Source organism: Myotis lucifugus, unplaced genomic scaffold, assembly GCF_000147115.1.
Source record: "Myotis lucifugus unplaced genomic scaffold, Myoluc2.0 scaffold_944, whole genome shotgun sequence".
Classification (NCBI taxonomy): domain Eukaryota; kingdom Metazoa; phylum Chordata; class Mammalia; order Chiroptera; family Vespertilionidae; genus Myotis; species Myotis lucifugus.
Genome location: NW_005871992.1, coordinates 23,316 through 49,716, shown reverse-complemented (window position 1 = coordinate 49,716; position 26,401 = coordinate 23,316). Strand labels below are relative to the sequence as shown.

General features: G+C 38.9%; 1 protein-coding gene across 7 annotated transcripts in view; it reads left to right on the top strand.

Annotated features, from left to right (window-relative positions):
* Window positions 1-26,076, top strand: part of DDX6 (DEAD-box helicase 6) — a 37,772-nt gene extending 11,696 nt beyond the window's left edge. For 2 of the 7 annotated variants that reach the window (XM_006106903.2, XM_006106904.3), the window contains exons 5-14: window positions 6,230-6,359; window positions 7,337-7,483; window positions 10,586-10,680; window positions 11,803-11,925; window positions 12,438-12,566; window positions 14,063-14,179; window positions 15,478-15,541; window positions 19,683-19,784; window positions 20,304-20,486; window positions 21,741-26,076. In XM_006106903.2, the coding sequence (XP_006106965.1) occupies window positions 6,230-6,359; window positions 7,337-7,483; window positions 10,586-10,680; window positions 11,803-11,925; window positions 12,438-12,566; window positions 14,063-14,179; window positions 15,478-15,541; window positions 19,683-19,784; window positions 20,304-20,479 (1,083 nt within the window). In that variant the 3' untranslated portion in view covers window positions 20,480-20,486; window positions 21,741-26,076. Of the gene's footprint in view, window positions 1-6,229; window positions 6,360-7,336; window positions 7,484-10,585; window positions 10,681-11,802; window positions 11,926-12,437; window positions 12,567-14,062; window positions 14,180-15,477; window positions 15,542-19,682; window positions 19,785-20,303; window positions 20,510-20,836; window positions 20,881-21,740 lie in introns of all 7 variants that reach the window. The other 5 variants (XR_002827218.1, XR_002827219.1, XM_023747669.1 and 2 more) reach the window with 5 other exon arrangements.
* The last annotated feature ends 325 nt before the right edge of the window (window positions 26,077-26,401 follow it).

Sequence of the window (26,401 nt, the reverse complement as noted above, 5' to 3'; positions counted from 1 at the left end):
CAAGCAGGCTGCCCAGGTTGAATCCCAACTCTACTGCTTTTTTAGTTGATTGAGATATCTTCCTAAGCCCTGGTTTGCTAACCTATAAAATTGATATAGCATATACCATAGGGCTATTGTGAAAATTCAGTGAGATGATGAATGTTAGTATGCTTAATACAGTGCCTAGTATGTGTTAAATGCAGAAGAAATGTTATGGGTTATTGTTCCATATAACAGTTTTATTTATTGGTTCATTTAGCAGACCCTTGCTGGCTTCTATTTCCCACCTTTGTATTAAATTTTAAAATTGACTTTGTTATTTGCATTCTCAGTGTTGGTATAGCATATAGGCAATTAATTCTCCAGCCACTTAGCCAAAGTATTAGATACCTGAGACTACCATTCACATTCACATTGTCTTTTTCTTCACTACTATTTTGCCTGAGAATTTGTGGAAAACACAGCAATGCCAGTGTCTACCATATGGCTAAGGAGGTTGGCTAGACTATGGATATATTGGGGTGGGAGAGATGTACTATCTCAGAAGGAAGCTAGGGTTCTACTAAGAAAGGGAAATGGATACTAACGTAACAAAAATAAATCCAATATATCTTTATATCTCTCTCTATATATATCTACATATCTATATATACTTATATATAGATATATATGTCTATATATGTCTCTCTTTCTATATACATATATATGTATATATATATAATATATTATATATCTATACACGCACACACACTCTCTCTCTCTCACTCGGCTTGGTGTACGGCCGGGGGGCTGTGGGGAGGGACCATGGGAGGTTGGCCGCTGGCCCGATTGGGGCCAGGGGAGGTTGGCTGTGGGAGCACACTGACCACCAGGGGGCAGTTCCTGCGTTGAGTGTCTGCCTCTTGGTGGGCAATGTGCGTCATAGTGACTGGTTGACTGGTCGTTCGGTCGTAATGGTCGCTTAGGCTTTTATATATAGAGAGATTGGATCAGTTCCTAGACCTTACAGAGGATCATGGACTTGGAGAACTAAGGTGGCATGATTCTGCCATCATCAGACCTAAGGTTGTGGGATTGTTGGGCTAAATTAAATATAACTCAAATATCATACAGTTCACACATTTAAAGTATACAATTCAATGGTTTTTAGTATATTCACAGTTGTGCAAGCAATACTACAATCAGTTTTAGAACATTTTCATCACCCTAACCAGCGGTTCTCAACCTGTGGGTCACGAACAATGAAAATACATCCTGCATATCAGATATTTACATTACGATTCATAACAGTAGCAAAATTACAGTTATGAAGTAGCAATGAAAATAATTTTATGGTTGGGGTCACCACAACATGAGGAACCGTATTAACCCTTTGCACTCCGCTGTCCCCTCTCAGGGGACATCGGAATTCTAGCATATCACTCGGATGTCCCCTCTCAGGGGACATTGCAGTTTATTAGTGATTACGGGGAATTGAGTTATTTCAACGCAACTTTTTGAGACATGCATGTTTCCCTGAAGTTTTATCTTGAAATGGCACAAGAAATTAAATCAAAATATCGTAAAATTACTAAGATATATACAAGAAATGTCAGCGGGTTTTGTGTCGGATTAAACAATAAACTACATATTCCCGATGTGGGACAAAGAAAACGGGACTGCATTGTGTGTTCTAACAGGAAAACACCTGGTGGCAGGCGTCAAACCACTTATTACTGTCAAACATGCACTAATCAGCCTGCAATGCATATTGGGGAGTATTACAAAACTTATCATACTGTACAAAATTATAAACAATAAAATATTGTTTTTTTTGCAAATATACATTCCTCGATGTCACCCAATTCATATAAGTCCAATATCATTATAATATGTTACTTGGTTCCAAAATTATACTAAATAATACGAGGGTCTGTAAATGCACGTTTCCGCCGCAAAGTAGCGTCGAGTAGCTGGTAGCCAATGTCCAGAATGGTTCGGAGTGCAAAGGGTTAAAGGGTCGCGGCATTAGGAAGGTTGAGAACCACTCAGAAAGTTCTTTAACAGTCTCTCCTCATTTTCTCTTATCTCTAAGCAGCCACTAATCTACTTTCTGTCTCTATAGCATGATTTACCTATGCTAGACATTTCCTATAAATAGATTTATACAATATATGGTCTCCTGTGGCTAGCTCTTTTGGCATATCATATTTCCTTATGGGTCATTCATGTTGTGACATATATCAAAACTTTATTCCTTTCTGTTGAGTAATGTTCCATTGTATGGCTATACCACATTTGGTTTATCCACTCATCAGTTGGTAGGGTTGTTTGCACTGTTAGCTATTATGAATAACTAGAGGCCTGGTACATGAATTCCTACACAGGTGGGGTCCGGTTGGCCCGCCCCAATCGGGCCAGGCTGGCTGGCACCGCCCCCGATTGGGGTGGGGGGCCGATTGGGGGCAGGACGGCCGGGGGGAGGGGGGGGCTTGGAGAAGACCCACTGAGCTGGAGCTGAGCATGGACCCCAGGCTTCCCAGGGAGGACAGCCTCAGCAAGGAAACAGAAACCACCAGAAGGCTCTGCAAACAGGCCCTGAGTTCCCTTTGGCCAGGCAGACTCAGCTAGTGTCTCTGTGTGCACATTAGACACAGCCTGGCACTCGCCTTCGTCTGTTGGTCAAATCCATTGCTTCGAAAAACTTGTTCTCCTTCTTCTTTTTGGGCCCTTACAACAAATACAGGCCAATTGGAAAATGCAGGCCCCAGTGGCAGAGCCAGGCCCCACAATCACCCGGAGTTTAGGCCTAAGACAACTGGGTAGCCATCTCCATGGAACAGAAGACACTGTTTTAGAGTCTTAATTCTCCCCTAAAATGTGCCCAACTGCTCCTCTTTAGCCAGGATAGACTGAACTAAGGAACCAAAGACCAAGTTTCCTTTGAGGTGGGATCCATCTGGAGCCGGCTGGTGGCAAGGCCCCCCCAAGCTCGGTGTGCTCTGAGCAGGTCCATTTCTGGCAGTGCCCGGTCCTGGGCTGCTGGTCGGGCGGCAGGTCCACAGGCTTCTCTCCCCCACCTTCCTGGCCTCCTGAGCAGTACCCTCCGGCCCGGCGCGCCAGGCGGCTTTCGCTAGAGCCGGGACTCGGAGAGCGAAGGAGCTGGACTCACAGGTTGCCAGGCTGCACCCCCCCACCCCACTTCTCTGTCTTGCTCGTGTGGATCGGGCCAAAGCCCACTACCCAAGACTGGTGCCACATGGGGAGGGTTGCAGCAGGGAGAGGGGTGCCCTGACCTGCCAGCCTTGGTGACGATCATCTCGGTGCCCAGCTGATTGAATTTGTCCCACAGAGCCTTCATCTTAAGCCGCACGCTCACACTGGCCACCTTCGCGTTCTTCTTTACTGGTGCCTTGGCGGCGGCTGTGCAGCCAGCCCCGGGGCCCTCGGGCTCGGCAGCAGCACTGGCGGTGGCCCTTGCAGCTGGTGCATCATAGCGACCGGTCGTTTCAGTCGTTGTGCCGTAATAGTCGCTGGGCTTTTATTATATAGGTGCTGCTATGAACATTAATGTACAAGTTTTGTGTGGAGATGTTTTCACTTTGGGGTTATATATCTGGGAGTGGAATTGTGGGTTCATATGCTAATGCTGTATAACCTGTTGAGAAGTTGCCAGACTTCCAAAGTGGCTATACATTCCCACTAGCAGTGTGTGAGGGTTTTGAATTCTCCACATCCTCACTTACATGTTGTTATTTGTAGACTTAAGTTCAAGTCCTGGTTCTAGCATTTCTTGCTTCGTGACCTTGGGCAAAACAATTAATCTCTGAGGATCCATTTTATAAATTGTAAAACAAAAAGTACCAAACTTAAAAGGACATAAATATTATAAGGTATCTACCTAGCAGAGTGCCTAGCACACAGTGTTTCAAGAATTTTTAGCTTCCTTTTCTCCTTCTCTTCTGGCAGCTTCACATTATTTCCTCTTGGTTTCAGAGCTGTCTGAATCTGAGTTTTCTTGCTTCATATTACCTGGTCTTCCTAGGAAACAGTGGTAAGAGACAGTGTGGATGTGCTGAATTACCAGACTAATCATCACGGCCATCATACAGGCAAAATACCAGTGCATCCTAACTACAGACTAGCTTGCTGACTTTGTTACAAAGTCTTACCCTTAAACAGTTTCTGTAGAGCATGAGCCCTGTCAAAGAAAATAGAGGGATTTAGAAGTTAGTGGCCTCAATCTAAATCAACTGACATACCCAAAATGTGAATTAGGATACCCCCAAATTAATTCTACCCTGCCTGACTTCATTAAAAATGTTTATAGTTTTAGAGGACCTGGCTCAGAAAATCATTGGAAGACCCTTGGAGACCATTTAGCCCCATCCATTCCCCCTCCCTTTTTTTTTTTTTTTTTTTTGGCTATGGTGTGCAGGTGGCCTGTTTAAAAACCATAGAAGAGTCCCTGGCCTAGTTGCTCAGTGGGTTAAAGCGTTGTCCTGATACACCTAGGTTGCGGGTTTGATCTCCAGTCATTTTCTTCCTTGACCTGCTTTACCACAATAAGCAGACTATTTACTGCTGGTTATAGGAACAAGATAACAGTATTGTCACCGGACCATTTTCACAGTTCTGGTGTCTATGCTAGTTATTCTGACCATACGGAACCCATCTGACCCCTGTGATTGGGTTCTGGGTAGAATAAGTGTCATGGTGGGAAATAGAAGTCATTATGCTTATGACTTAGATATTTCTATAATAAAAATATATTTAAAAAATTTTTTAAAGTGCTGGAGAGATTTCTTTTGGTCATAAGCTTAGGCATAGAAAGAACTAATTATTACAATGATTATGAATCTCCTAATTTATTTTCCTAACTTTTTAGTTGGGTTTTTATTTTTTTTAAGTATATTTTTTATTGATTTCAGAGAGGAAGGGAGACGGGGGAGAGAGAGATAGAAACATCAATGATGAGAGAGAATCATTGATTGGCTGCCTCCCGCATGCCCCACACTGGGGACTGAGCTGCCAAAACCCAGGCATGTGCCCCCTCAGGGAATTGAACCATGTCCTCCTGGTCCATGGACCGACACTCAACCACTGAGCCACACTGGCTGGACCTAACTTTTTCGTTTTAAAAATTAAAACTAATTTCTTTAATTTGAGAAATAGGAATGTTCAGCTTCCTCCCTCTTTATACTTGTTCTGCCTTTTTAGTTTCCCTGTAGATATATGTGTATTTAATTTTTAGTAATGTTGAGACTCCTTTGCTATTGTCTGGGAAATTTGTCCTGATTTAATAGGAAATGTTGTCTTCTGCAAAACACACATGACAGTAATTTAATATGAAAATGAGAGTCCCCTCAGTCAAGTGACCATGGATTGAGGTAACTAGATTGGAATTGACTCTTCATTTGAGCACATTTCAGGACAGAGGAGTGGCTGTAAGACAGATATTGGAGGTTTATGGATCTAATTATTAAATATGAAATAGGACCTGAGGTTAGACTTTTCCAGCCTATTCCTGCTTTTTGCAAGGGTAAGTTGTCCAAGATACAAGTTTTCATTGTAAAATTGGCTTATTAGTCTTAAAATATCATATATAGTGTTTGCTTTGTATTTTTTGGTCATTTTTTTCTCCAGTTTTTTAATTGTGAACTGTCTTCTGCTTTTTCTCTCTCTCTGTCAGCTCAAGTTCCTCCTTTCTTTGTTCTCTTTGTTGTTGATGCTCAGCTTCCTTGGCCATACACACTTACATGTACAGTTTTTATTACATTGGAATGCAATTTAATATATATTCTATGAGCAGTTTTAGTAAATAAATATTGGTTGATAATGATGGTGATGCTGACTGGTCTTGCTCATTTACGTGGTCTCTACTTACTTATTCTTGTAAAATGCAAACATAAAGGACACTTTAAAGCAATACGAAAGAGATATACCTTCAGTGTATTTTAGAGAAGAATTTGCTTATGTGCTGTTTTGGGTTTGTTTGTTTTTAAATATATATTTTTATTGATCTCAGAGAGGAAGGGAGAGGGAGAGAGAGAGAGAGAAACATCAATGATGAGAGAATCATTTCATTGACTGGCTGCCTCCTGCACGCCCCCCATTGGGGATCAAGCCTGCAACCCGGGCATGTGCCCTGACTGGGAATCGAACTGTGACCACCTGGTTCATAGGTTGACACTCAAACACTGAGCCATGCCTGCCAGGCTGTGCTGTTTTTATTCACAAGTAATTTGTATTGTCTTGTCTCTTTTAGGAGGAGAGCATTCCCATCGCTTTATCTGGTAGGGATATCTTAGCTAGAGCAAAAAATGGAACGGGCAAGAGTGGTGCCTACCTCATTCCCTTACTTGAACGGCTAGACCTGAAGAAGGACAATATACAAGGTTAGTTGTTTGTTTAAACTAAAAATGACAGTTTAAATCTTGGAGCTATGTAGAAGATAGATAATTTTTTTAAGTTAGAATTTACATAATCTGGAATTAGTATTTATCCTTTTTTCCCCCCACAACTCTTTAAATAGTTTTCAAAATATTTTTTTATATTATGCAGTTTTGACAATATTCCAGTGATATAGGCAAAGTAAGCTATTGCCTTCTACATAGGAACACTAAGATCATGAGAAGTTAAATTGTTGGATGTTATTACTTAAAAACTATGGAACTGTGATTTTACTTATATGTGGAATCTAATGAACAAAAATAAACAAAATAGAAAAAAACCTATGGAACTGAATTGTTTCTGTGGCAGCTGTGTGTCTGCAAGTTTCCTATAGAAACATGAATCCCTTCTCTTTAAAGCCTTGCGTTTTTGGAATTTTAAAAGCTGAGGCAGTAGGGAAGAAACATTTCGTGCTTGTACACAGAGTAAGCTAAGAGAGTTAAGTTTTCACTTTTAAAGCAGTTTTGTTTTGTTTTAATTTTCAGCTCTTGGGACCTATAATTATAATTTCTCCCATCTTTCATTTACCTACTTTCATGTGATATAAATGAACCTGGGGCAAGAGTTTTCTATTTGGGTGTTTAGACTAGTGAGTCTCTTACTGAAATATTAAATTAGTAAACTTTAAGCAGGTGCCAATTTATAGAGAACCCTTTAAAAGTTTGTAATCGATAATAGAACAAGACTTACAGCAACATTGTTTAGGAAACGTCTATATCTGGATCACTAAGGGGTTTTTTTGTTTTAGTTTTTTTTAAAGATTTGTTCATTTGACTTTTTAGAATTGGTTAGGCCTATTATGATTTAATTTTTTAGTATGTCTGAGTATCTAGATTGCAAGGAGCAGTATTTCTGTAGCTTCTTAAACTCTTAAAATATATGTTATTTTTTCCTATTTTCTCTGTTGCTTGTTATTTTTCAGCAATGGTGATTGTTCCTACAAGAGAACTTGCTCTACAGGTCAGTCAAATTTGCATCCAGGTCAGCAAACACATGGGAGGGGCCAAAGTGATGGCAACCACAGGAGGAACCAATTTACGTGATGACATAATGAGGCTTGATGATACAGGTAGGAAATAACTCATACAAAGTCGCCTAGCTCTCTTAAGTGTAATTTCATACACAGGCATTTCCTTTCAATAACTTATGAAAAATTGTTTTTAAGAATTAATAAGGGCCCTGGCCAGGTGGTTCAGTTGGTTGGAGTGTTGTATCGTGCACCAAAGGATTGCGGGTTTGATTCCCGGTCAGGGCACATACCTAGGTTGTGGGTTTGATCCCTGAATGCAGGAAATCAATTGATGTGTGTGCGCGCACGCGCCTCTCTCTCTCTTTCTCTCTCTTTCTTTCCTCTCTCCCTCCCCCCTTCTGTGTCTTAAAAATCAATTTAAACAAGAATTAATAAGGAATGAAAACATTTCAGTAGAAAAATGAATAAAGGAAATGACAGCCTCATCCAAGAAAAAAGACAGATTGACAGTAATTAAAATGAAAAATGTAAATAAAAACAGCAAATTGATATTGTGCCTTTCTGATTGGCAAGACCAAAAACACATTAGTAACCAATAACATGAGTTTGTGGCAAAATAGGCTGCCTTACAATATAGGAGTATAAATTAATGCAATCTCTATGGTGGGCAAGTTGGTATATTTCAAAATTATGTATATTTTCAAGAATCTTTTTTTAAAAAAGAATTGGGCAAATGCAAGGCTGTTCACTACATTGTGGTTTTGTAGTACTGAAAAATTGGAACAGCCTAAACATTAGAGGATAGTCTGAATGGAATCCACACAGCCATTAAAGAATGAAGCTGATCGGTATTAATTTTTATGAAGGGTTCTCCATGATACATTACTGTGTGAAAAAAAAGATAAAACAAGAATGAAATCTTATAAATAAAATTATACATAGAATATTAGATTTTAATATGGTTTTCATTAGATCAATTACTATAGTCTTCATACTACACAGTTATTTTACATGATTATATCATTTGATCCTTATAACAGTTTCCTCAAGACCATTGCTCTAGTTGAAAGGCAGTCCACTATATTAGAAGCCTGCTATGCCTTTTATTATTCATTAGGGATTTCCTAAGAAGGAAATATGCCCTTTATTTGGAGCAAGTAATTTGGGAACCTTTAGCCCAGTGGTCGGCAAACTCATTAGTCAACAGAGCCAAATATCAACAGTACAACGATTGAAATTTCTTTTGAGCCAAATTTTTTAAACTTAAACTATATAGGTAGGTACATTGTTATTAACTTAATTAGGGTCCTCCTAAGCTGGCCTTTGCTAAAAACGTCCTCAATCTGATTGAGGTACGTTCACTGAGGTCGACCCCTTCCAACTCTCCCATCCACACTCGTCTTCTATACTTGTTTCGTCTATCTCCTTTCGTTCATCCTCTCTATATGTCCAAACCATCTCAACATACCTTTCTCAATCCTTTTTCACTCCACAACATTCCCTAAAATTAACTTAATAAACTTTACTTAAAGTTTTAAGTCTTTGTTAAAACCTATAGTTAGAACCACTTCTTCAAAATAGACTTGCCCAAGCCAAAAACTGACTTCTGCGCATGGGCCATGAAGTTTCAGTTGCACTGTATGTGCGCGTCCGCACATGGTATTTTGTGGAAGAGCCACACTCAAGGGGCCAAAGAGCCGCGGTTTGCCGACCACTACTTTAGCCTATCCCATGTAGAGGTGAAACAAACAAGTATATCTTAGTCAACCTAAGATGAAATAGAAATCCATATTCTAAAATACAAATCTTTGTTTCTTTGTACTACAGTAGTCCCCCCTTACCTGCAAGGGATATGTTGTAAGACCTCCCCTCACCCAATGGATGCCTGAAACTTAAGATAGTGCCAAACCCTACACACACACACATATACATACGTACACATTATAAATTAGGTAAGATATTAACAACAGTAACATAATAAAATGGAACAATTACAGCAATATACTGTAATAAAAGTTATGTGAATTTGGCCCTTCTCTGTTCACATCTACTACTCATAAACTTAATGCCTTTTCCATCTTAACTAAGCACTTATATGTACAGTGGTCCTAAGTTTCCCAGTTTGAGGTATGACAGCAAAACTAGCTAGCACCAATTTCTTTTTCTTCACAATTTCATGGGTAGAAGATTGATTCTCATCATACACCTTAATAAACTCAGCATACAGTTTTTTTCTTATGTAGAGAACTTCCACATTTTCACTTAAAGGAAGCATGTTCTGACTTCTCTTTGGCACCCCCAAATTGCTAGCATCACCGCTCTTCACTTGAGGCCATTTAATTAAGTAAAATAAATGTTACTTGAACACAAGCACTGAGGTACAACTATCTGACAACCTAGATGGCTCCTAAGTGACTTAATAGGTGGTTAGCAGATATACTAGACCAGTGGTTCTCAACCTTCTGGCCCTTTAAATACAGTTCCTCATGTTGTGACCCAACCATAAAATTATTTTTGTTGCTACTTCATAACTGTAATGTTGCTACTGTTATGAATCGTAATGTAAATATCTGATATGCCGGATGGTCTTAGGCGACCCCTGTGAAAGGGTCGTTCGACCGCCAAAGGGGTCGCGACCCACAGGTTGAGAACTGCTGTACTAGACAAAAGGATGCTTTACATCCTGGGCAGGTCTGAGTGGAAAGGTGCAAGTTTTCATCACATTTTTCAGAATGGCTTGAAATTTAAGCCTATGAATTGTTTATTTTGGGAATTTCCATTTAATATTTCCAGACTGCATTTGACTATGGAAAGTGAAACTGGATAAGGAGGGACTACTGAATTCCTAACTCTCCAACAATGCAAATTGACCAAACGCAGAACGACTGGTCGCTATGATGCACACTGACCACCAGGGGGCAGACGCTCAATGTAGGAGCTGCCCCCAGCCTGCAGGCCCCAGGCCAGCCAAGGCTGGTGCCAGCGGGGCACCCCCCCGCACTCCCCATTGCTTTGCTGGTCGCCCCACAGATCAGCCCTGATTGCCGGCCAGGCCTAGGGACCCTACCCATGCACAAATTTCATGCATCAGGCCTCTAGTAGATATATATTTTTAAAGGTTTATATATGTATGCAAGCCTTTACAACATCCTTTTTGCCCAAGCTAAAATTAATGAGAATATGTTTTCTAATCTTGTGTAGTGCACGTGGTAATAGCTACCCCTGGGAGAATCCTGGATCTTATCAAGAAAGGAGTAGCAAAAGTTGATCATGTCCAGATGATAGTATTGGATGAGGTAATGTCTCTTCATTTGCAAAGATGCTATTCTGTATTATTCTGAGCTTTATTTAGAATTGTCAGTGAATGAAGCAAAGGTTCTTTGTGTTTTCCTTATGATCTTCTAATAAACACACGACTTTTGTCAGTTCAAACTAATATGCTTATAAAATACGTTTTGCCCTTTAAAGGCAATAGATGATAGTTATTTATAGGAATAGTTCAGCCTTGTGCCTTTCTTAGGGATGCCAGATAGTTTGGATTTTATTTTTATTTTTCAAGATGAGAAGTTGTTGAATTACCTCAAACCAAGTTCATGCTAAGTCTCTTTCCATTTAGTGATACATCTTAAAAGGCATGTAATGTCTTTAACCCCTCATTTAGCGTATAATATTTGGTTTTTTAGTCTCTGTTACATGTGTTATCTCACTAGGTAGTAAGTGCCTTTAAGAACTTACTCAGCTCTGTGTCCTTTGGTTCCAGTAGTGTTTTATACATACAGTATATCACTGTTAATATTTTGAAATAAAATTACTTTCCTATTTGGTCTGCGTTTTAGCTAGATAGACAGATCAGGTCGATTGTGGTCTAATTCAGATCAGCTTTTTTTTTTAGGAATGAGAGGGAACATTTATTTTTCACTCTGTATTAACACTAGGTGCTTTACATGTTTTTTTTGTTTTTAATTTAATTTTTGCAACAACCTTGTAAGATAGGTATCCTGTGAAGTTACTGTAGTGAGTACACGTCCTAATTTAAAAATTGTAGAATGTGAAGAATTGATTGGTTAAGCAACCTCCCCATGTAGTAAATTGAAGAAAACAAGATTTCAATCCAAGTAATTTGACTCTGCAGCTTGTACTTTTAACCAGTATACCATACTGCCTCTTTAAAGGAAATCATATTAAAATTCTGTTATGGAATCTGCTAGGATTCCTGCCACCATTTCCCCCTGTAGATGGGTATTACAGACTTTTCCCCCTTCTGAGTCCTTGGTGCTGTCGGGTTATGTTGTGGTGTAGAGAACTTCGTGTTTACCACCAGGAACATTCCATGAATGCTCTTGGTGGATGATGCCGTAGTTACTAAAGACCTTGACATTATTTAATTGTTTTTAAAATTGTCTTCTCTTGTACTGCAGGCAGATAAGTTGCTGTCACAGGATTTTGTGCAAATAATGGAGGATATTATTCTCACGCTACCTAAAAACAGACAGATTTTATTGTATTCCGCTACTTTCCCTCTTAGTGTACAGAAGTTCATGGTGAGTGTGAGACAGATGTGCTTGGAAGCAATGCCAAATTGTTTCTCAGGCGCATATCTTCATTCATAATTATATCTTATTATCAGGCTACAGTTTAGGCTGATTATTTTTAAGTTTTTGGCTTTTTTTTTCAGCTGATTAAGGTTTGTTGTGCATAAATTAACTGAATTTTTAAATAGTAATTTGATTAAATCCTTCATTGTTCACTTTTTGGTGTCAGGCTGCTGACACAGCCATTGATCCTATGTAAATTTATTTCAGCATAATCCTGTACACAAAGTATAAAATAGTAACTTAGTTACATATCTGACTGTTAAATCTCACATTTTATTGTAATTTATTTCTTCCATGAAAGATTGTATATTTTTGTTTTCAAGAGAGCTACATCCTTAAAGCAATAGTTTTTACAGACAGATGTATAGGATATATTTTGAGCTTAAGAGATACACTCTGCTTTCACTTAAGAATAAGACTTCTTCTGTTTTATTTATTGTTTGTTTGTTTGTTTTCAGAATTCCCATTTGCAGAAACCCTATGAGATTAACCTGATGGAGGAATTAACTTTGAAGGGAGTAACCCAGTACTACGCATATGTAACTGAGCGCCAAAAAGTACACTGCCTCAACACACTTTTCTCCAGGGTAAGGAATAGGTTTCCTGAACATTATCCATTACTTAATTCCAATAAAACACAATTGTATCAGTTTCCCCATCACTTTAAATGTTTTAAAAAAAAAGTTCTTAGCTTTTCCTGAAAAATAGTTTCAGCTGGTCTGAAGTTGATAGGGTATAATTGACACGTCTTAGGTGCTTTTAATTTAATTCTAAAATAGTTTGACCTTAATTAAAGTTGATTCTCATGTTTGCAGTAATTATAGTCAGTCCTCGTTTGCGGATACTGTATTTGCAAATTTGTACTTGCCAAAATTTATAACCACAATCAGTACTTGCATACCTCAAGGTCATTTATGGACATGCATAACGCGAGGAAAATTTTGAGTCATTGTGCATATTCCCAACTAAGGTCATATTCATGGCCTATTTAATGCCACATCTTTTTTGCATTTTTGTGACTTTTTTGTTGATTTCATTGTTTAAAAGCATAGTGTTAAAGTGCTGTCTAGTGCACCAAAGTACAAGAAGACTGAAGTGCCTCGCAGAGGAAATGTGTATTAGGTAAACTTTGCTTGCACAGGCATTAGTTATGGTGCTGTTGACCATGAATAAATAAAGTGTCTTTAAACCAGGGGTCCTCAAACTTTTTAAATGGGGCCAGTTCACTGTCCCTCAGACCGTTGGAGGGCCGGACTATAGTTTAAAAAAAAACTATGAACAAATTCCTATGCACACTGCACATATCTTATTTTGAAGTAAAAAAACAAAACGGGAACAAATACAATATTTGTATTTGCATGTGGCCCGCGGGCCGTAGTTTGAGGACCCCCTGCTTTAAACAGTAACACAAAAACAAGGCTGTCTATTGATTCATTGATGAAAAACTCATGGCCAACCCTGGCCAGTGTGGCTCAGTGGAGTGTCATGCTGTACACCAGAAGGTGGCAGGTTCGATTCCAGGTCAGGGCACGTACCCAGGTTTCAGGTTCAACCTCTTGTCGGGGCATGTGCGGGAGGCAGCCAGTTGATGTTTCTCTCTCTAATACCAGTTTTGTTTGTTTGTTTTTTTAATTTTATTTTATTTTTCTTCTTGGTCAAAGCAGTTATAATCCATGACATACACAATCCCCATTCTATCAGGCAAATCTAATACCAGTTTTAAAAAACACACAGAAAAACTTGTGACCAGATGTTCACAGTAACTACCCTGTATTTATCCTAGGAGCAATGGTTCTTCATTCACTAATTCAGTATTTGCAGCAACTGTTTTGTTTTATTCTTGCTGGCAATTGTGTGCCCTTATGAAATATACTGTACTACCATAAAACTTATAAAGTATCTGCAAATATTAAGTAAATGAATGGTATTTACAATTTTTAAAGTTTTGCATCTTTTGTGTCATAAGACTCTCTGTCATAGACCATGGTTTTAACATTTGTTTGCCAGTCAATATTTTCAAGGTGTGCAAAGTAAGTAAAGGTGTTTTCCCACTCATGTCTCTCCCCTCATCCCCTGTGCTCAGCTTCAGATAAACCAGTCGATCATTTTCTGTAACTCCTCTCAGCGAGTTGAATTGCTAGCCAAGAAGATTTCTCAACTGGGTTATTCTTGCTTCTATATCCATGCTAAAATGAGGCAGGTGAGTATCAAACTAGAACTTGCACAGATTTTTAAAACATCTTTTTCTAAGTATTTCTTGGATTTTGTTTTAATGCTCCTCCAAATGTCCTGAGTTTAAGAAGAAATGATTCCTTAGTAGATGAAGGACTCTTCATTTTATCCTCCTGAAGGCCCAGTTTTCTACTATGAAATAGGGGTAATAATGCATACTCATCTCATAAGGAGGATTGAGATAATGTACGAATATCTGTCAATGGTCAAGCGTGATACAAATGTCAGACTTTATTCCTTTCTTTCCCCAGGTTATCTCTAGTTTTGCACTATTTAATACAATAGCCTCTAGCCACATGTGGCAATTTAAATGAGTTAAAATCAAATCAAATTTAAATGTTTCAGTCACATTAACCACATTCAAGTGCCTCATTACGTGTCACAATCACCTATGGTTTTGGACAGTACAGACACAACATTTCCATTATTGCTGTGGATTTTACATGTTTAATGTATCTATGAACCTCCTCAACCCAAGTACTCTTTTTTTTTTTACTATTTGCTTAAGAAAATGATGGAATCTCTACATTTCTGAACTTTTTATTTAGCACATAATAAATTAAAAGCTATAATGACATTTTTTTGTGTGTGTGCCTAATGAAATTTCATGAAAAGCAGTTTCTGTAGACTTGTCAAGGTTAAGAACTTAAATTACTTAACTCACATTTGGTTTTCAAAGAAGCTTAATGTCATGGATCAGATACCACCACCATGTAGGCGCCTCGCAGTTAGAAATTATCACAGGAAATGAATGTATTAAACTGATGAGAATATTTTAAAATGGAAGAATTTTGTGCTCAAAAGATAAGCCAGTTTGCCAGATGCTAGATTTATCACTTCCTAGAATCATTGTGTATACTCCATTTTTGTTTTTTAATTGGAAAGTAGTTATTTTAGCTTTTGTATATAATTACTAAAAGGGTAAAACAGTAGATGTTTGGTCAAGCCAAACTTGGAATCGTCTGTTGGAAACATTTTTAAAGGGTATATATATACAAAAACATGGTGAAAATTGTTACTTGAAATCCACTTCAGCAAAAAATATAAATATCTTTGACTTAAAATACAACATATAGAGATGTATTAGTTGCTTATTAATTCCTATGGGAAACCAATTTATGGTGTTTTTTTAACATTATAAATATATGTATATTGAATTGGTTCACCTCTCATTTGTGTAAACAAATTTTGTGCAGGAGAAATAGTGGGGATTTGGGGCTGTGTGCATGAGTTTTGGTGAAATCAAATGCATTGCTCTCTTCCTAGGAACATCGAAATCGTGTCTTTCATGATTTCCGAAATGGCTTATGCCGCAATCTTGTTTGCACTGGTAAGTACTTTTTATTCTCTTTATCCATTGCTTTTTTCCTATTTCTGTTCTGCTGTTTTGTTCTATGTTACGCAACAGGAGCCTGTGACATAGCCTAGCTCACCCTAGTACCACTTCTAGAACTTCTGAAGTAGAGAATGAGCTGTGGTTAACTCCTGAAATCAGGTTCCATATCTGAAGCTGTGGAAGACTGATTTTGGCACTCATGTCCTACCTACCTTCTAAACTAATTTTAGAATTTGTGTGTTTTCTGAATAGTTTTAGCATACACAAAATGAATTATATTGTGAAACCATCTGTGGTTTAGAAATTGCTTATTGTGGCCTTTTGATTTTTTGCCAGAAGCAGACTATTCTGAATTTTGTTATATTTTCACTGCATGAAGAAAAACACTGGGGAGGCAGGCAGGCAATCAACTAGACAAAGCAAATGGATTCAGTATCCTCCCGTTTTTTTTGTTCGTTCATTTTTTAAATATATTTTTATTGATTTCAAAGAGAGAGGGAGAGATAGAAACATCAATGATAAGAGAGAATCATGGATCAGCTGCCTCCTGAACGCGCCCCACTGGGGATGGAGCCTGCAACCCAGGCATGTGCCCTTGACAGGAATCAAACCCAGGACCTTCTGTTCGCAGGCTGACACTTTATCCACTGAGCCAAACTGGCTAAAGCTCCTCCCATCTTTACGTTAGGAATATAATCTTAATACTGGTATAAGATTAATAGTCTTCTGGGTAGAGAGAAAGCCTAGAATTTTTTAAAATTATTGAGGTAAACACATAGACAAATAATATGTATATTATTTGAATATTTACATGTGCATTCAAATCAAGATTTAGAATATTTCAAGATTTATGTTTTTAAAAATGCTACTGTAGAAATAAACTTTGAAATTTTTTAGCAGAGTATTTAATTTACATGAATAAAAAGGACTGTCAAAATCTTCCAGTTTATCTTGTTTCTCTGCCTTACATCTGAAGAACAGTTTAATATAGCTGTGAATGATACATTTATGTTCACATTTGTCATTTGCTATTAAGCATTTCCCTGTTTGAATGAGAATTTTTTTTCTTAATTTTACTTACTGATTTTAGGGGGGCATTGATTTGTTACTCCACTTACGCATTCATTGGTTGCTTCTTGCATGTGTATTGGGACATCACTCTAGCCAACTGAGCTACCCAGCCAGGGGGAGAAATCCCCCCCCAAATGTTCTTTGTACTTATATACTGATATAAATTATTGTGATTAATGCTTTTTTAAAAAATACTCACCGAAAATATTTTTTTCATTGATTTCTATAGAGGGAGGGAAGGAGGGAAAGAGAGGGGGCACATCGATTGACTGCCTCCCACATGTGCCGTTGACTGGGAATCAAACCCGAGATCCTTTGATGATGCTCTAACCCAGCCGTGGGCAAACTACGGCCCGCGGGCCGGATCCGGCCCGTTTGAAATGAATAAAACTAAAAAAAAAAAAAGACCGTACCCTTTTATGTAATGATGTTTACTTTGAATTTATATTAGTTCACACAAACACTCCATCCATGCTTTTGTTCCGGCCCTCCGGTCCAGTTTAAGAACCCATTGTGGCCCTCGAGTCAAAAAATTTGCCCACCCCTGCTCTAACCACTGACCAAAGTCAGCCAGGGCAATGGGTTTTATATTTAATCATTACTTGCAAAGTTGCCCTCAGGTTTTTGAAGTACCAGTGCCTTCTTTCTGATTTTTCAGAACAGTGATGTCATTAATACTGAAAAACATGTATAAACATACAAATACCTGCAAAGTACCACCCCTTTCTTCAAGGAGCAATGGTTTAATGAATGATTAAAAGGTGAATAACATTAAGAGTCTAGCCCTAGCCAGTTGCTCAGTGGTTAGAGCTCCAGCCTGAGGACCGAAGGGTCGCAGATTCAGTTCTTGTTGGGGTGTGTGCAGGAGGCAGTCAGTCAGTGTGTCTCTCACATTGATGTTTCTATCTCTCTGTCTTTCCTCCTCCCTTCCACTCTCTCTAAGAAAAATTAATGGAGCCCTAGCTGGTTTGGCTCAGTGGAGAGAGCTTCGGCCTATGGACTGGAGGGTCCCGGGTTCAATTCCGGTCAAGGGCACATGCCCAGGTTGCGGGCTCAACCCCAGTAGGGGTCGTGCAGGAGGCAGCTAATCAATGATTCTCTCTCATCATTGATGTTTCTATCCCTCTCCCTTTCTCTCTCAAATCAATAAAAATATTTTTTTTAAAAAATTAACAGAAAAAATATCCTTGAGTAAGGATTAACAACAACAAAAGTCTAAAGCAGGGCCTGCACACTTTATCTGTAAAGTGGTGGCTAGTAAATATTTTAGACTTTGCACACCTTGTTGTCTTGTTACAAGATATTCAGCTCTGCCATTCTAACTCAGAAGCACCCTTAGTATATAAACAAATGGGCATGGCCACGTGGCAGTAAGACTTACAGCCCTGGCCGGTGGGTTCAGTGGTTAGAGGCTTGGCTTGTGCACCAAAGGGTCACAGGTTTGATTCCCAGTCAGGGATATGTGCCTGGGTTGCAGGTTCAACCCCCAGCCCATCAGGAGGCAACCAATCAATATGTCTCTCTCACATCAATGTTTTTCCTTCTTTTCTTTCTCTTTCTCTCTTTCTCATACACATCAGTGTTTCTCTCTCTCTCTCTCTCTCTCTCTCTCTCTCTCTCTCCCTCCCTCCCCTTCTCCCCCCCCCCCCCCCCCCGCCGTCTCCCCCTCTCTTCTACTCTTATCTAAAAAAGTCAATGGAAAAATATCTTTGGGTGAGGATTAACAAAACAAAAAACACCTTTATTTACAAAGATAGGCCTTGGACTAGATCTATAAGGGACTAAAGGTAATTTGCAAATGTGAATTTAGAAAGTGGTCAAACAGCATGGATTTGAACTGCATGGATCCACTTATACATGGGTTATTTTTCAGTAAATACAGTAAATGTGTTATTGAAATTTTCTTTAAAGCTAAAGAAAATGTTCTTAAGATAATAAGAAAAATTCTTTATTTTAAGAACACGATATATAAAAGATTCTATATAATAAAAAGCTAATATGCTAATTAGACCGGATGGCGGACCGACCTTCTGAACGACCAGTGACGGGGGGGGGGCGGTGCCACGAGGCAGCCCGGGCCATGAGGGCCATGGCAGCCAGGGCTCTAGTATAGCATAAAATATGTGTTAGTCGACTATGTTATTGGTAAGGCTTCCGGTATAGAAGGCTTATGTTAATAGTTAAATTTAGGGGGAGTCGTTACACATTTTCGACTGCGGGGGTAGGTGCCCCTGACCCTCATGTTGTTCAAGGGTCAACTGTAGCAAGTAATCCTAAATTTTCATAGGAGAGGGAAGTAACTAGCTGAGGTTATGTGAGAATAGATGGAATTTTAATGGGCTTTATAAGCTAGATAAGTTTAAGTTAGGGGACTGGTGTCAAAAGTATAGAGGCTGAGAGATATGTTCAAGGAAGGGTAAGTGGATGAGTTTGGTAGAGAGGAAGTTTTGAGATGTGTTAGAAAAGTATGTTAAGACCAAAACATAGAGAGGAGGACCTTGAATGTCATTTAAAGCAAGGAGTTACAGATTCAAAGTAATATTTTTGAAATATTATTATGACCATCATGGATTATTATGTTGGAGTGCGGAGCCGGTAGAAGAAGGCAAACCTAGTTATTAGCCTGTTGTTTCTCTTTATAGTTTTCAGAGCCTAAATTAGCATAGTCATTGGGATTAGCTTACCTCAGACATTATAAATAATTCAGCAAAAAACAGGCTAAAGAAAATAAAATTACTGGTTATTCCTGATATTTGTTTTATGAGTTTACCAATTATCTTGGTCTCTTCCTGTATTTGCAATTACCTTAGACGATTTTCTAAAATTTTCTTGTAGAACTGGGCAAAGATAACTTGTGACCAGAAAGTTATTTGTGATAATATGCATGAAAGGTAATGCTAGTAATTTGAAAATGCATTTGAATTACTAAGTGAAATGAATACATTTAAGGTATACAAGAAATATTTGTTAAATAGTATTACAGTACCAAGACACATGTTTAAATGCTTAAAATTGCTTAAATATTGAAAGTTATAATGGAGGTTTTTTGTTATTGTTTTTTAAGATTTGTTTACCCGAGGTATTGATATACAAGCTGTGAATGTGGTAATAAACTTTGACTTCCCAAAGCTGGCAGAGACCTATCTCCATCGCATTGGAAGATCGGGTGAGGAAAGACAGGAGATGCTCTTTGTGGACGTTTTTGTTGTTTTGTTTTTTGAGAAGTTTAATCACTAAATTGTGTGGGGTTTTGTGTGAAATAGTGTTGTAGCAATGAGAGCAGAATTAAAACTAATATAGTTGTTCAGTGTTTAAGACTAATTTCTAGTTCTTCTAGAACACTTACTAAGAAAAGTTTAAAAAGTTAACTACTATATGCATAATTTAAGGTAAAATTAACAAAGGAGAACTTCACTTTTCTTTTCTGGTACAATCTGTAACTACTGTTTAGTATGTGTATTTTGGCAACTTTTGACACAAATATCTTGTTTGTCCTTTGAAAAAGGTAAAATAGAGTGCTACTTTTGGGAAGTAATGTGAATATGAGGAGAGTAGAGAAGTAGTTTCCTATACCCAGAGTGGCACTGGACAAAAACATTAACTCCTTATGATTTTGATGCTTAGTCTTACACATGCATTCTAATATTTAACTCATTTCTTAATTAAAATAATTTTTTTTTGTTAGGTCGCTTTGGTCATCTTGGCTTAGCTATCAACTTGATCACATATGATGATCGCTTCAACCTGAAAAGTATTGAGGAGCAGCTGGGAACAGAAATTAAACCTATCCCAAGCAACATTGACAAGAGCCTATATGTGGCCGAATACCACAGCGAGCCTGTAGAAGATGATAAACCATAACAAGCATGTGCGTACCTACAGAATAGCTAAGTGAGCATAATATTTAAAGGGAGGAAAGAAATCAAGATCCTCTTTCGTGGGGACAATTTGATGTCCTAGCGTACGTAACAGCAATGTAGGGTGGTGAAACACTTGGCATAAATGACAGTAAAACAGCTATCTCTTGGGTGAAGTTGTGGTCTGTCTCGTTAGAAAATCCATAAGTGTTGTTCTTGAATGCAGTCTTTTTAAGTAGTGTGATACCGTGAGCAGTATCAAGACAGATTCAGACTTCAAAAATAATGAAAGCAAAGAGAATATTTTTCAGCAATTTTGAGTGTGAAAATATTTTCTGTTCTCTTTTCCTTTATCATTCAGTCATCTCTGTTGGAATTCACTCTTCATTTCAAATGGGTGCCTCAGTAAGTCAGGTTACATTACCTACCTACAGTACCTTATTGCCAAATGTGTAATGAGGATAACTATGTCTTTTTAAAATTTTATATATTTTAAAATCTGTTTTATTGATTTTGGAAAGAGGGGAAGGAAGAGGAGGGGTAGAGAGATAGAAACTTCAACGAGAGAGAAACATCATCGATTGGCTGCCTCCTGCACGCACCCCTACTGGGGATCAAGCCCGCAACCTGGGCATGTGCCCTGACCAGGAATTTAACCATGACCTCTTGGTTCCTAGTTTGACATTCAACCACTGAGTCACACCCACGGGCAATTATCTCATTTTAAATGCCCACTCTGGTTTTCTGCACCCTCTCATTTAATCTTGTGGTGACGATTGGGCTCCGGTAGAAATGCCCAAAACAAGGCTCAACATAAAGGAAAGTAGACTTGTGGAATTTTTCTGAGGAGAATATGATTTAACTTGAGAGATGATGAGTTCCAAATTAGCAGTGAACATTTTACCTGTTGTTTTTAAATTTTTCAAATTACTTTCATTTTTAAAAAATTTTAAATGTCAAACAATTCTTAAACATAAAACTAGCCAATGTTTGTTAGTATATTGGCAAGCTATTTATTACATTTGTGTAAGGTAGTTCCTTTAAGTACTATGAATGACTGCTGGCTGAGGCCAAAATTATCAGACTCTCATTCTGCCTCTAGAATGCCTGGCAGACATTCCTTAATCCTGCATGGACTCTACAGTAGGCAAGAGTTGAGTAGACGCTGTTACAGAGAGGGTATTTGGGATGGGGATGTAAAAACCTGTATACCCTAGTTCATACTGCTTTCACAAATGTTAATTTTAGGTTTCTTCTTTCTTTAGGCTTTGACAAACTAAAGAAGGCTTGCTTGGATCTGTGACACATCATTTTGGGGGGGATGCTCTTCTCTTGTGGGTTTTTCATCTTTTATTTTGGAACTATGAAGATTTAAAAGAACTCAGACATTTTTTTCTTTTTTAACTGGTGAAGAGAAAAAAGCTGAAAAGAAGGAATTTACCTTTTTTGTTCCACTTGTTTGCACTGTGTGCTGACTGAACATTAGTTGCACTAACTGCTGGATTTTTAAAAATGTTTTCTGGGGAAAAGGGGGACAAGGAAGGAGGAGAAAGAAGAGAAGGGAGAAACCCTAAAAAGAGAAGAATCTTGATGAACACACAAGCTTGTCTATTATTTCCGAATTCTGCAACAGCTGACTCTTGTGCATTTCAACTTCTCCCTGATGACTCATCCGTTTTTTAAGCCTGAAGAGCTTATTACTTATTTGTGCGAAGTGCCTTATGCTATGAGACCATTCAGAATATCATCTTTTAGACACAGCCCAAGGAATCAACAATAGTAATTCTTTCCTTTTATTTCTTTTTAAAACTTTTTATTTCATTTTGGTTTCACGTTGAAGTCTCTCCCCTTTCTACCCAGTACTCAAGCCCAGGGCTGAAAGATGAAACCTATTAGTAATGTTAAACACCATTTTTTTTCTTTAAGTGGAGGAGTTGATATGCAACTGCAGTTCATCCGCACTGTAAATACATGTATTTAAGAAACAACCACACAATCCCAAGTAAAAATTTCTTCTGGGCTGAGTCGATGCAACATCATTGCTCCCAAAGGAAAGAGCGTCTCTGTCATTGCAGGAGCCATACGACAAGCCTTTGTGCTCTGTACGGAACACTAAAGACTGGTTCACGTGTCTCCATTCGCAGCTATGGCACTTGAGGTGTAGCCTGTCAGCCTTGACCCTCTTTCCTCTGGCAAAGCGTGTCCCATAGAAAACTGGGTGTGTACACTTGTATAAACTTTGTAAATATGTTTTTTTCTGCGTTCATATATATATATATATATATATATATATATATATATATATACACATACATATACATATATATATATATATTTTTGTTTTGTTTTTGATGAAAGGTTGCTGGGATAAAGGGGGATTTAGAGTGAATAATGGGAGCAGCTAAGATGAGAGGGGCTCAGTTTTCCGCAACACTAAATTCTAGAAAGTACTTTAACCTCTTACTGTAGCAAGCAGACTCCTGTGGGGACCCTGTGCTGGGAAAGGGCCCCAGAAGTCTTCACTGTTTGCTGCCACACTGTCTCTAGTGTCTTTAGAGGAGGGAGGCCTGCCAGAGGGAGCAAGGAAACTTCAAAAACCTGTCATTCCTGGTGTTATTTTTGAAAGGCTCTCTCTGATTGTGCTTTTTTCCCCTTTTTTAAAGTTTGAGAAACTTTTTAAGCTCTGCAAAAGGGGACAAAGATTAATTACATTGCAGTGTGGAAACTCCCTTGAGTGGCAGTATTGAGCAGTATATGTATAAAGCGTGAGTTTGCGTTTCACAATATTAGCCAGTACCAGCTTCGGTAAGGCTAGCAGTTCTGGGGCTTCGTTTTTGTGGGTCACTTCCTGTACTGTGTAAGTGTGTTGCCTTCTGCCCACTTTGATACGTAAACTTGCAGGAACGGGCAACCCTGAGAGCTGCTGCTTGCCATGCTTTAGCTTTGTGACGAGAATTGTCATGTTTGCATTGTAAATTGCTGGCAAATGCTTTACAGTCAATAGTGTTGCATTAAATTGTGCCCCTCCCAACATGCTTGATGTTTGGCCTGATCTCCAGGCAAAAGGAGTGAGATGAATCAAAACCAGTGAACTTTTTTTAAAAAACGTTTTTAATTCCCTTTTAACCCAGTGTACTAGGTCAATCAGGAGGCATCTAGGGTTTAAAAAAAAAAGGCAAAATAAAAATTTTTTTATTTGATTTCCATATTCCATTGTTTTTCAAAGCCCTAAAATAGTACAAGTCCTGCCTATGTTTTCATGCTTAACTCATCTGGATAAAGAAATCAGTTACTCAAAGTTTCTTTTTTGACTCTGTCTAGTTCTAAACAAAAATGATTTGTGACTCACCCAGAATTCCCTGAAGATCAAAATCCTGCAGATGCCTCCTGATCAGACATAGCCCTAACTCCTTAGAAACTAGCAAGAGCTGCACAGTACAAACCCCCCAAAATAAGCTCATTTATTTGGTATCCATGCCACATAGGTTCTTCTACCAGCCATTGTTGGCAACTAAGTACAAGCCCTAGTTAAGGGAGTAACTTTTTTTCCAGGGAGGGGTGGAGGGAGGGAATTTAAAAGGCATCAACTTTTGACCAAAAAATATATATATATATAAATATATATATATCTTACTGTGTACTGATGCAGCCCTCTCTTTCCTCCCCATCTCTGGCAAGATAAGAGGGATCATTCTAGAAGAAAAGCAAGAAAGCTCATAAATGCAGTTTTATATCTCGCTAGAGTGCGGGTGACTATAAACAGCACAGTCCTCTCTGCCATCCTCAGACTGTCTGCTTGGTGCCACGTGCCTGTGGGTCCCTCTTAAAGCACAGACGTTAAATTGAAAGTATTCCTGAAGTACAGCCTCGGATGAGGAGTGGCACTTAAACTGTCTGGGACACCGGGATTGGACACGGCCTTGTGCGGGCAGCTGTCCAGTTTTGGTGCTTGACTCTTGAATAGGAATTGTAAAACGGAAAGATGCTCTAAGGCAGCGGTCACCAACCAGTGGTCCATGAGGTCCGAAAGGTTGGCGACTGCTGCTCTAAGACTAGGTCAAAGCCTAGTCTCTTTTTCTTTTTAAATCCCCTTCGCAATAAGGAGCATTTGTTACTATTGGAAGTTGTTTTCGTGTTCTTCCGGTATAGGGTGTTTATTTTAAGTCATGGTGATATTTTTTCCAGTGGTTCATTTGGATGAAAACTATTCCCTCTTTTTAATACTTAAATAACGTCAGCCCATTGTTCAGCCTGTGGTTATGTGGTTGTGTGATGGTTATGGACCCTTGCACACCTTGCTGCCTCTGGGCCTGTTTTGCCTTTCCTTTAGGATTGGACTAAATTCCAAAATTATCTTCCATGGGAAGAAGTAAAGGAGAGAGAAATCTAAATATGTCTCTAAATTGTCCAGTTTGCCCCGCACCATAATACAGGGGGCCCCAAAGGCGGGGGGTGGGGGCGGGCGGTTATCAGTATTTGTTTTCAGAATGAGATGGGAGCATCTTTCCTCTGCCGTGTGCTTTGTGTTTGATACCATCATGCTTGGGTCAGAACCAGACGACTCAGCACAAAGCCTGGAGTGTAAACTGTTGGAATCAAACATCTCATTCTGATCACTTGGCTTAATTTTTTTTCTTTTTTTTTATAGGGGTGGGAGGGAGGTGACTGCCCAAAGGGAGGGTGTCTGCACTGAGGATTTAGAAACACTTTGAAGCTCATAGCCTCGTCAGAAGTTGCCTTTAGCCACACTCTGACCTTATGGATGAGTAACACAAAGATGAAGTAAATTCTTGGGAATTAAGCCATGTTATTTTAATTTGCCACTTTGTTCAGCGTTGTATGTATCTTAAAAATTGTTATTGTGAAATCATTTTCTGGCAAAATATCTTTGTCAAACAAAATTATAGGCCTAGTGGGAGTTGATGTTAGTCAACTTTTTGGTGAACTTAAGTGAACTTGAGTGAGCTTGTGGTTCTACTGTATATCCTTAAAGATCGTTTTTAAAGCTCCCAAAGAAAGTCTACTCCTGACCTAAAAACTCATCTTTGGGGTAAAGAGTTAAGGGTCCAAAGGCTATAGCAGTTCATGAGGTCAGAGGGAGCCAGCCTGGCATGGACTCTGCCCCTCCACAGCTGACAGGTTCCAACAGGAAGTGTATTTAAATTCTCTGTAGACAATGCTGGGCAGGGGAGGGGAGGGTTGGGTTATGAAGATACAGGCTACTGTGTTTTAACCAGTGGTTGTGGGGAGGGGTGCCTGGAGGAAACAAAGTCACTATTCCCTTTTTGAAACAAAACTAAAACCTGAAAATTTTTGTTCAATGAAAATGGGGTCTAATTTCATTGTCCCTAGCCACAAGGGACCAGTTCCACTGAGAAATGAACAGTGGGGACTCAAAATTTTGCAAACATTTGGGGGAAGGGACAATTGGCTTTCTGTTAATTGGCAAATGTTCCAGTGGGGCTTCCTTTTTGTTGGGGGGTGTTATGTTGTAGGTGCACATGTGGACCAGAGTCTGCTGAGGTTATAAAGTTCAGAAAAGATGGTTGATAAAATCTTGGCTTTTGTTAATGTATCTCAATAAAGCCCACTGGAACTCCAGCTGTGTGTGTGGTGCGTTCTTCAGCAGGAGGCTGTGCGCTACAGTGATTCCTACTGAGCTGAGGCAGTGCGGAGCCCGTTGAATAAAATCTGATGCCTTCATCCAGCCCAGTTAGACACTGTACAGCATCCACATTTGGTCAATTTTTATAGCCTGAACCGAACCAAGAATCATTTGGAAAGAAAAGATGTTGGTCTACAAGGTGTCATCACTTCCCAGAACTTACCAGGTGTTTCAGTAAGACAAACATGCCCACAAAACTTACTAGTGACGAGTGTCATTTGTGTGCTAAGAACTACAAAACACTGAGGGAAGAAAAGACCT